The sequence below is a fragment of the Mesocricetus auratus genome, unplaced genomic scaffold, assembly GCF_017639785.1.
Source record: "Mesocricetus auratus isolate SY011 unplaced genomic scaffold, BCM_Maur_2.0 Super-Scaffold_100006, whole genome shotgun sequence".
NCBI classification, from domain to species: Eukaryota; Metazoa; Chordata; class Mammalia; order Rodentia; family Cricetidae; genus Mesocricetus; species Mesocricetus auratus.
The window spans coordinates 16,624,986-16,636,570 of record NW_024429190.1 but is presented as its reverse complement, the minus strand read 5'-3'; the positions used below and the strand labels follow the sequence as shown (position 1 = coordinate 16,636,570).

The 11,585-nt window shown below is 46.4% G+C and overlaps 1 protein-coding gene across 8 annotated transcripts in view; it reads left to right on the top strand.

Annotated features, from left to right (window-relative positions):
- Tbc1d14 (TBC1 domain family member 14) overlaps window positions 1-10,909 on the top strand; it is a 108,171-nt gene extending 97,262 nt beyond the window's left edge. For 7 of the 8 annotated variants that reach the window (XM_040746987.1, XM_040746988.1, XM_040746989.1 and 4 more), the window contains 2 exons: window positions 6,828-7,086; window positions 8,294-10,909. In XM_040746987.1, the coding sequence (XP_040602921.1) occupies window positions 6,828-7,086; window positions 8,294-8,359 (325 nt within the window). In that variant the 3' untranslated portion in view covers window positions 8,360-10,909. Of the gene's footprint in view, window positions 1-6,827; window positions 7,087-8,293 lie in introns of those variants that run through there. The other variant, XM_013112510.3, reaches the window with a different exon arrangement.
- The last annotated feature ends 676 nt before the right edge of the window (window positions 10,910-11,585 follow it).

The window sequence follows — 11,585 nt, the reverse complement described above, 5'->3', positions numbered from 1 at the left end:
CACCTTGGGTTAGAAAACACTGCATGTAACCGGGCGTTGGTGGCGCACGCCTTTAATCCCAGCACTCGGGAGGCAGAGGCAGGCGGATCTCTGTGAGTTCGAGGCCAGGCTGGACCGATAGCCTCCAAAACAGAGAAACCCTGTCTCGTAAAACCAAAAAAAAGAAAAAAGAAAAAAGAAAACACTGCATGTTATGTGGTAACCCAGTAGAACATTAACTTGTGTATACTGGGACAGAGACTCCATGAAGCAGAACCAGCTTGACATTATGGAAAGCGTTCTGAAATGTTCTGTCGATAATGGCAAACTCTCACTGACTTGGAGTCTGACTGTGTCCTGAAAGCCATAGCCTAAAGGGCAGCTTTGTTTTTTCCTGTCCCAGCCAGCAGGGCTGTGAGTTCAGGGTGTCCACAAGGAAAGGAAGCTCTATGGGGTTTTGTTCTGAGATATTACGTCGTGATGTGATTGATGCCAAAGCCTTCTGAGTACTGTTCTTCCCTGCAGGGTGGCTTGTTCCTCACGTGATGTTGTTGCGTTCTGGAGTAAGGGCCAAGTAGGGCACCTGCTGCATGTGCAGTCCCATTACAGGGTTAGGTGCACAGGAAGGCTCTAGAAGCGCTGTACTAAAGTTGAACTGAGTTGAGGGAGTGCCTTCTCCTGATTGTTGTTACTCTGCTTATTAATGGTCTGCAGTAAGTCTGATGTCCATAGGTGCTGATGGTCAGAGGAAGCCTCAGTCACTAGAGACTGCATGTGAAAATACTCATTGCTTTGTCTCTGACGTTTTCTCACCCAGTGTCACCCTCTAGTGTGCATGCTGTGTAGTGTGACTCCAGAGCCTTGCTCTTTTGTGTCCTACCACCTCCTCAAGCTGCATCTACACTTAAAATTGCCTTGAACTGTGTTCATGTGACCTGCACAGTGCACAGTGTGTGAGAGTGTCCAGCCCCAGGGATTAAGTGACTGAGCTACCTCCTCTTCTGTGTGGCTCCATGGGTGCTCAGAGATGGCTACATAGGGTGAGCAGACACCTGGATGCCCTGCTGTCTACCCTCCTCCAACACTACCTGTACACTCATAGTTCCTCTCAGAGCTTCAGGGTTCACTTCTATATCCTTAAGGCCTGACCCCATCCTTGGTTCAAGTCCTAGGCGGGACAAGGACATTTTTGTTTCCAAGAGTCCCTTTAGGTGCCAGTGGCCTAAAGCCACCTGTTCCCTTGTCCACTTTTCTGCTGCACAGGCTCCTCCCCTTATAGCCCTGCAGGACAGAGCTTCATGAAGAAAGCTGGCCAGATGACTTGTTTAGCTGTCTGCCTCTCTGCTGTGGACTTGAAGATCAGAGAAATGGCCTGTCACCTACCTTCATTTCCTATGGAGTTTTGAGTGGTCTGACTATCAAGGCTCTAGATGCTATAGGGGAGCTGATCAGAAGTAGCTTAACTTCCCAAAAGATTTCTCTCTTGTTATCCAGTGGCAGAGTTATTTGAGGATGTGAGTGAGTTTTATAACAATAATATTGAGCTAGTCAAAAGACCTAGCAGAGTGCTACATATATGATGATGCTTTGAGATGAAGAGCTGTCACTCTGTGGGGTTTCTCCTTGTGGGAAGGTTCAAAGAGGTGGATGTTGGTGATTTGGGTTTCTGTTGCATTCTGTACTAAGTTCATTCATGGGTCTCACCTTCTACCCAGGACACCTTGAGAATAGGTAATACATTGGACCAGAGGGGGGGGGAGGGAGAGAGAGAGAGAGAGAGAGAGAGAGAGAGAGAGAGAGAGAGAGAGAGAGAGAGAGAGAGAGAGAGAGAGAGAGAGAGAGAGAGAGAGAGAGAGAGAGAGAGAGAGAGAGAGAGAGAGAGAGAGGAGAGAGAGGAGAGAGAGAGAGAGAGAGAGAGAGAGAGAGAGAGAGAGAGAGAGAGAGAGAGAGAGAGAGAGAGAGAGAGAGAGAGAGAGTTTCCTAGTTTTCCTAGAAACATGGGGAACTGGGTAGGATAGTAACTGAGGGTGCTCCTGAACCAGCGGTGGGTGAAAGGCTCATTTCTAGGAACCAGTCAGGTTGAGGAAGTTGGACACAGCTAGAAGTTGGTGCCATGGCCTGTAGGTTCAAATCATTAGCCATAGGTTCTCTATGGGCAAGACTGTTAGGTGACATTTTCTCCACCCAAAGCTGTGATCAGGTTTCTACCATGCTCTTTGTTTTGAATATCATCATCTGCAAAGTGGAGGTGAGACTGCCTTCTCTTGGGGTTGTATTGAGGAGGCATGTCCCATGGAAGAGCAAGAGTACCCCTGGGTTGCTGTTTGCAGCCTGGGGCTGCTCACTTGTAGCCCAGGGTCTCTCTCTAAGAAGGACTGGCTCACTGGGAGTGGGTGGGGAGGGGGGAGATTTCTGTCCTGGAACTTCAGTTCTTTTCATAGCTAACCCAATGATTAGGCTGGGCATGGCTAGATAAACATATTTCTGGGAATAGTGAAGGATCAGCAGGAAAGATTATCCCTTCTGTCCACATCTGTTAGAGAGAAATGGATGCTCACATTGCTGTCTTGAAAGCCCATGGCACTGGCACAGCAGCACAGAAATGCATTGCTTTGCAATAGTTGGACTCAGCCCTGAAAGTGCCTTGCTTAATATTTTGTTCAGTATTTGAGGGGCCTGAGGGAGGGAACAAAGAAACATTTCTTCTTGAATTCTGTCTTCCCACTGTGGTAGGAACACCAGAAGGACCTGGGGAAGCCAAGGGCCTTCACTATCCACCCTACTCCAGAACATAGTCACTGACTGGGAGCAGGATGCAGCCTTAAGCCATAGAGAAGATGTGAATTTGGGCTCTAAGATGTGGGAGGGCTATGTGCATATATTGGCCCTCCTATTCCATCCACTTTTTCAGGGCCAGGGCTAACCTGGCATCAACTCCTGGCCTGTGACTGAGCCAAGTGACTCACCAGCCCATGGGTGTGCTGCCCAGATTCTTTTCTCTGACTTTTGAGTCTAAATGTTGTTTGAAATCTAGTTAAGCATTTGCAGTCTCCTGGTAATAAGGGGAGAGAAGAGAGTGGTGGCATCAGCTTCCAAGCATTTGAGCTGGGAGAAGGGAATATGAAGGGACTGTTGAGAACTGAAGGTCTGAGTCCTAGAGTCACTTGCAGCCAAGAGCCGAGGACAGGAGTTTAGTCACAGCCACATACTCTTAGAGGAAGCCCATGCTTTGATGGCTGTAGGTGCCCCCTGACCTGAGCAGAGGGGCATTTGGAAGCATGTTACTGAGATGCCTGCTGGAGTCTGCAAGGCCCTAAAGATGTGAAGGTACGAAAGGCATGAAAAATAACTCAGTATTAATAACAACAGAGCCCCTCCTTTCCAGCACTGCACTGTCTCTGAGAGAACTGTGGCTGCTCTTGATGACAGCTAGGAAAGGGATGCATGAGGTACAAAGTGAACATTGACAGGAAACACTTCGTTATGACTGTGTGGAGACACAGGGAGGAGCGGGCCTTCTACAAGCCAGGGAAAAGGTCTCAGAAGAAGCTGGGGATCCCTGCTTATTCTACCTTGATCTCATGAAGACACTGAATTGTGAGGAAATAGCTATCCATGTTTAAGCCCAAACAAGACAAACCAAAATGCCCCCAAACAAAACAACAAACCAACAGGAAGATTCATCTATCCTGAGGGTTAGAAATGGCCTCCCAAGGAAGTCACCAGGGCTGAGACTTGGATGAAGAGGCATCTTCTATGAAACAAAAATTTTCTTTAAAAGGCACATAAATATAAAGGTAATATAACATTCTAAGCCATAATCATTTGCACTCTTTTATAGAACAAAGAATAGTTGTTAACAGTGAGGTCAGGTAGACTCTTCTATGTGCAGTGAGGCTGGAGAGCAGTTTGATAGCCTTCACTTTCTGATCCTGGTTGTCTTTTCTTGGCTTGGTGCTTTCTACACAGACTATATGCACAACTATGTTACTGGCACAGAACTTCTCTTTGAACCGACAATCAATACATTTATCACCTGAATGTCTGACTTTCAGCACATAACATGTCTCCCACTCAGAGTATAAAATGACAGTTTCATCCTTTGGGTGGCTCAGCCAGTGACCTGATGTCTTGGGTTTCTCCTTTGCTTCCCCACCACTGTCCAGGTAGTACCTGATTTGGGCCAATTCTCCTGCTCCCTTTCTGCTCTATGACTGCAGCTATCTGGGTCATCTGCCCAGCCTGCATCCCCTCCAGGAACTGTCAGCCTGCTACTTCCTTGAACTGCCTCAGTTCACTGAGAATAAAGTCCAGAGCCTATAAAACAGTCCTTTCTCATCTGTGCCCATGTTCTTCCCAGACAGCCTTTTCTCCACTACCTGGTTTGCTTCATCAACTGGCATGATTCATCGTCATGCTGCCCTCAGACATGTAGTTATCCTAAACTCTGCTGCAGGTGTGGGGAAAATCCTGGAGCTCCTCTCCTGGCTGCCTGCTTCCTTTTTAGGGTGGATGGCACTGCTTCTCCTCAACATTGTGTTCTTCCCCATCATCCGATGTAGAAGAGCATTCGCATGCATTTAACCTTCTATGCATGCATAGTGCATACCCTCCTAACAATCCCTTTCTATCCTTAAGCCCCATCTGTGTGTGTTTGTCCTTTGTGCTCCTGAGCTGTCTGTTCAGCACTTTGTATCTTTATCACCAATCACTAGCAAGTAGCATACAGCAGGCTTCAAAAAAGTATGTATGACCTAGGACTCTGAGACTTGACACAGGAGGATGGCAAGTTTGAGGTCATCCTGGTCTACTGCTTTCTTTTTAAAGATGTCTAGTGGGCTGGAGAGATTGTTCATTGGTTAAGTGCACACCCTACTCCTCCAGAGGACCCAAGTTTGGTTCCCATCAGGTGGTTCACAACCACTTGTAACTCCAACTCCAAGGGGACCATGATGCCTCCAAGGAGACCTATACTCATGTGCACATACTCACACATATATACATATTTTAAAATATTAAAAATATATCTTGGTAGAAAAAAAGGTGCCTGACCTGAGCTATTTTGAATCAGAAAGGATTGGTACCATAGCCATCCTCAGGGAGACAGGGCTTTGCTAGTCAGTGCCCTTTCATACCTGCCTAAAGGAGTTGATGGAGATCCACATGCAAATCTGAATTCAGTAGTTTTATGCTATATGAGAAAAAGAATCAAGTTTACTTCATGGATTTGGGATAAAAACTGGGGGATCCTTTTTGTTGCTCTTGTTGGCCCCATCAGTCTTTAAGGAGATGGGAGACATGGTTCCCGTGTGTGGACTGCGGTTTGTGTGTGGGAAGTGTGGGCTAGGTTTCTACACTTTCGTTTTTAGTTGTTTTTATACAGAGTTCTGCTTTATAACTCAGACAGGCCTGAACTTGCTATCCTCCTGCCTCTCAGGACTGAGGTTACACATGTGCATTGCCATACCCAGACTTCTCACTTTATAATACTGAACAGAGCTCTAGCTCTGGACCTACATGGTGACATAGGCCCAATCCAGGTTAGAAGTGCTTGACCCCAGGGCACAGGTGTTATTCCAACACAGTTGTTAGGTAGTTTGGATTGTGCTTATCATTTGTATTTGAGTGCATTCACATGTACAAGCCAGGGGTCATTTCTCAGAAGCTATTCAACTTGGTTTTTTTGGGGGAAGGGGTTGAGACAAGGTTTCTCTGTGGCTTTGGAGGCTGTCCTGGAACTAGTTCTTGTAGACCAGGCTGGTCTCGAACTCACAGAGATCCACCTGCCTCTGCCTCCCGAGTGCTGGGATTAAAGGCGTTCACCACCACCTCCTGTTTTTGTTTTGGTTTTTTTGTTTGTTTGTTTTTGTTTTTGTTTTGTTTTGGTCAACTTGTTTTCAAGTACAGGTTTTCTCATTGTCCTGGAGTTATCAAGTAGACAGACTGCCCAGTGAGCCCCAAGGATTTGCCTTTGCCACCCAAGCTCTGAGGTTACAAGTGCATGCCGTTGTACCTGGGTGCTTTGTGTCAAATTCAGGTCCTCACATTACCACTGAGTTATCTCACCAACTTTCAATTATATTTTTAAGCTAATACCTTTCATCTGATGGTTTGCATTATTAAAGTGTAAGATCAGTTTTTAATAATCTACAGTCAGGAGCCGGGCGTTGGTGGCGCACGCCTTTAATCCCAGCACTCGGGAGGCAGAGACAGGCGGATCACTGTGAGTTCGAGACCAGCCTGGTCTACTGAGTGAGTTCCAGGACAGGCTCCAAAACAATACAGAGAAACCCTGTCTCGGAAAAAAAAAAAAATCTACAGTCAGATTTATCAAGAAAGCCAGGCATAGTGGCATACACCTATATCCCATCACTCAGAAGTTGTAATGAATTCCAAGCCAGCATAGTTTGCTACATAACTAGATTCTGTCTCAAAAACCAAACTATGACAACAGAAAAATTTACACCTTGCTGCATTGCTGGCCCCCTACAAGGAGAATAACAAATAGCACTCTGTCCTCTCAGTTCTCATTTCCTAGCTGACGCCAAGCTCTACTGAGGTATAAAACCTGTCTTATTAGATCTAGTATGCAACACCTGTCTCATTGAGCACATAGTATCTGATTGATAGACTTCTGCTCCAAGTAGGAATTATCTAATATCCATGATCCAGAAACTGTGTAGTGTTTGATAACACATTGATGCTGACAGTGCTGTTTTGTGTGACATGTAAATCGGCCTTCAGAGTGATTGCAGGACAGTGTTGTCCACAGTGTGTAAAAGTCAGGGACCCAGGATGTTGTGCATGCCTTATGCCATCCCAAACCTAAAAGCTCCATTTTTCCCCAGGATCTTCACCTTGTATAGTAAGTCCCTGCCCTTGGACCTCGCTTGCCGCATCTGGGATGTGTTCTGTCGAGATGGGGAGGAATTTCTCTTCCGCACAGCTCTGGGCATCCTGAAGCTCTTTGAGGATATCCTGACGAGGATGGACTTCATCCACAGTGCCCAGTTTCTGACAAGGCTGCCTGAGGACCTGCCAGCAGATGAAGTGTTCGCAGCCATCTCCACTGTCCAGATGCAGAGCCGGAACAAGAAATGGGCACAGGTAAGTCAGGATGTGCATAGCTGTGAGACACTGAACCTTTGAGAAGGCTGTCTTTGGAAATGGTGCTCAGGCTGAAGGTACACGGTCTGACTCATGGCTGGGTTTCTGACAGCTTGGAGGAATGTGTGTAGGGAGAGACAACCCCCCCCCCCATTCTGTATTGTCAGCACTTCTAGGTCACCTCTGTAGGACTCCACCAGAAAGGTCCCCTCCTCAACTTTTTTTTTGCATTTATTGTTTTCTGTGTGTATGACTATATGAGAGAGGGCCAGTGCATGTGCCACAATGAGAGTATGTAGGTCAGAAGGCAACTCATGGAAATTGGTTCTCCTCTCCTACTGTGTGAGTCCCAGCATCGAGTGCAAGTCTTCTGGCTTGGTGGCAAGTACTTTTACCCACTGAGCTGTCTCAACAGCCGGAGGCATTTCTTGAGGTGATGAAAATGCTTTAAAGTTGCCTTTTGGTGAGGTTGACTTGCATGCTTTATGTGGGTGAATTGCCTATGAATTATAGTTCAGCAAAGCAATTAAAAAGGTATACTTAGTTCACATGAGAGCAGAACTGACTGTGCTGTCATCAGGGATCCAGGGGCAGAGGAGAGCCTTTCTTTGACTAATAAACAAAGAAAAGTATGAATAGAAACATGGCCTTGGCTCTAAAGTTACTGAGAATTTCAAGATGAGCCTGAAGCTAAGGAGAGTCCATTTGAAAGCTGGGTGGGGCCAGTGTGAAGGTTTTTGGAATCTTCCAACCTATTGCTTATGGTGGCTTTTGAATCCACACGGAAAAGTAAGGTGTAAGATGATGGCAGTCTGGCCTCATAGAGTGCTCTGCTTGGCATGCAGTTGGTGTTCGGGAATGTTATCACTGCTGCCTAAAGGTGGGGTGCTCCTTAAAGTGTCAACCAAGAGCTGGGAGAGCAGAGGAGAGAACAGTCACTTCAAGACCATGTCACACCTCTGTCTGGCCAACTTCCTGATGAAAGGGATCAGCTATATCAGTAACATGGAGTAGGGGAGCTTGTTAGTGCCCTGGGGGAAACCTGGGCCTCTGCTGTGTTCAGGGGCTAGCCAGCAGCTCAGAGAACAGGCATATAGGGGGATGGGGTAGGAGTGTTAAATGGCTGCTGTTTTTCAACTGTTTTGTGAGGTTCTCAGGTCAGTGTGGCCTGTGAATCTAACCATAGCTGTCTTTTCTGTGATTCTAGGTGCTGTCTGCGCTGCAGAAAGACAGCCGGGAAATGGAAAAAGGAAGCCCATCCCTCAGACACTGAGGCTCAGGGGTGACTCCCACTTGGCACTGAAGCAGAGCTCCACATGGCACCTGTGTGCTTTCAGACTGAAGCCTGGGAAGAACAGGGGCTCTTTCCATGTTGGATTTCTAATGCTGAAGTTGGCCTTAAAACAAAACAGCTCTTAAAGAATTACATCCAGGCTTAGCCTTAAGCAGCTCAGTGGACCTGTGCACTGGCATTGGTCATGACTAGCCACTGCATTTTCCACATGGACTCAAGAAAGGGCAGGCTGTCTCCTTGCTCCTTTATTCCAGCAACAGTTAATTAAATTGTGATGCCATTATGCCAACTACTGGAAGGTACATTACAATCTTTCTTAGCCAAGATGCATGAGAAATATTAGGAGACCTCAGAGATGTTATTGGTTCATATGTTGGATAAGAAAGGAATTACTTATTTAGTTACTGAAATAATTTTTCCAGAGATGAAGGGTATGTTTTAAATTTCCCTACCAAGGAAAAGTGTAAGGAAGATGGACCCTGTAGGGTAGTTACTGGTGAGTGTTCATAGGCTCCTGAAAATTCACCTGACTTTAAAAAAAAAAATTGTTTCTTGAGACATGGTTTCTCTGTTTAGCTTTGGAGCCTAACCTGGCACTCCCTCTGTGAACCAGAGATTCACCTGTCTCTGCCTCCTGAGTGCTGGGATTAAAGGTGTCCACCACCAACGCCTGGCTTCACCTGATTTTTGTGTGACATTTGACCCTGTTGCCTTGACACATGATAGCAGGAAGGCTGAGAGTTCACATTAGGATCCCACTCTCTAGAGTAGCACTCACTGCATCTTAGGAGCCATAGTGGTTGGAGCAGGGGAGCCACATGCTGGAAAGGGATACAGATGGGCCCTGTAAAGAAAGGGGTAGGAAGAAACTACAAAATTTACTCCTCTCTTACCTGCTTGTTTCTGAGCAGCTGGGCATGGCAGCCTCTGAAAACACCGTTGTGTGGGAGATGGTTTCCTTGCTTTAGCTGAATGTCCTTTTTTTGCCTTTGTCACCTAAGTAGCTGGACCTCTTCTAAGTGCCAGTGGTTGTCTCCTGTCCCCATCTGGCTTTATAAAATAAGCTTCACACACTGCAGTGAGGACCACCAGATTCTCAGTGTCATCAGCCCTTCTCGATTTTTCTCAGCTCATTGGTGAGGTTCTTATTGTTGTACCTTTTCCTTGGCTTGAGAACTTTGTATAAGTAATTTGATTGTCCAAATTAACAGAAATGAGTAGTTTTTGCATAGGATAATACAAAAGACATCCAGTAGCTGTGGAAATTGATTACCTCCTGATAATCCACTGGCATCCTTGTTCCTGGAGGTACAGGCAGGCCAGGGTTGAGAACAGTTTCCAGCAAATGCCTGTGTGATCTTCACAGCCCTTTGCAACCAGACCTGCTACCCCCAGAAATTATCCTCCCCATTGTTATAGTTTCTGATAGCCATTGGGGAGCCCTTGACTGATTTGTGGCACGAAGACTTGGGCCAGCCTCATGACAGTGCGTTTGCATGGGTTTCTTTTATCTTCTATGCTTGTTGGTGATAGTCCAGTGCATCAGCAGGCTGTCATGTCCATGCCATTCACCATGCTACCACTTTTTTTTCCTGGAGTCTCATTTGTAGTCCCATGGCTTCTCCAGGGAGGCTGCAGAGCACCCTCCATATAGCTGTCTGCCTTAGTGTGAAAGGTTGATGCCTGACCTCTTGGAGGAGGATGTCTTCACCAGCCATCCAGTGGCCTCTAGATCCAGCCATTCTTGACATCAGTTACTGAATGTAGCCCAGGCCCAGCTGGCCTATGAGAAGCGGACTACCCAACCCTGTCTGCTGTCATTCCTTGCAGATGTACTTAATTTTATTCCATGACATGGGCATCTGTTCTCTCAAGATGTATATATTTTCTTACTGTACATAAAGACATTCCTTAAGTCATACAGAAAGTGTTGTGACAAGGGGACTTGGGCACCTTGTTGTGAATGCCATTGTGGAATCCTCTGTGTTCACAGCCCAGCTCTTAACTTTCTTGTTTGACATAAATCTGTGGGCATGCATGAAGTTCTCAAACAAGACTCCATGCCAGCCAAGCACTGACTGATCTCCAAACAGGGTTTTCATAGCCTGTTTGTGTGAGCCTGATGTTCCCTCTTTAGAAGCTGTATAGTTCCAAGTTCCTCTACTCTGAGGGCATCTCATAATCCTCCCTGTTTGGGCAAACTGGAACAGAGTCTGCACCTTCCACCTCACTTGCCATGACTTTCAGTCCCAAACTTGAGGGTGCTGGGCAGCTCTCACTCCAGAGGGAGCTTGCAGGAGAGGCTTCCTGTCACCTTGGGAGCAGTGCTCACTTCAAAGGTACTTCTAACTGTTCAGTTTGTGACTATTTTTAAACAGTTTGCCAATAGGAAACTCCTGATAACACTTGCTACATATCATGTTTTAATTGCTTGTACAGTTAACCTTTATTTAGTAAAGTGTATCAAACTAGGGCTTTTTGAATTGTAAATATGTGGTTTTATTAAAATAAAGTCATGTAAAATTGTTACTTATGTTCATTGTGTCCTTTGGTTTAAAGCTGACATTCTTGCTTTGAAGTGCAGCAGAGAGTATTTTAACTCAGGACTTGGGAGACACAAAGCAGAGCAGTTACTTTCCTCAGGGGATTCCAGAGTTCAGATGTCCTCTTCAAGTTGCTGGGGCTCCCAGCTGTGCTGCACTCCCTGAAGCCTGTTGCCTTGACCTTCCCCACCATAAGTCTGCAATCCCATGAGAGCCGACAACCACATTTGTTTACTCTGTGCTAGCTGCTGAACCAAGGCTCTTCACACTCTGGAGCTTTCCTAGAACCTGTAAACCTGGGGGTACAAGGGGTGAGCCCCTTCCTGTGAGCCACTTAGGAAAGTGGCTGTGTATGTAGTGGGCTTCACAAGCTACTTGGAGCCAGACGAGACAAATGCTTGTATATGTCACTCTCCTTTCAGTTCCCGCTGCTGTAACCTCCAAACTGCCCAAGACTGCTAGGAGATAGATTGCCCAATGTGTTACAGTCTCCATCAGGGACAGACACAGGACTTGCCTTCCCCTCTAAACCAATGACTTCATTCTCTGAGCCACTGTTCTTTGCAGGCAGTAAAGTGAGGTGATAGACTCTGGGGTTGCTGAGGGCTGGCTGCCTGCTCCAGCCACACCAGGCTATGGACCAAGTGTTCTACATGGATTAT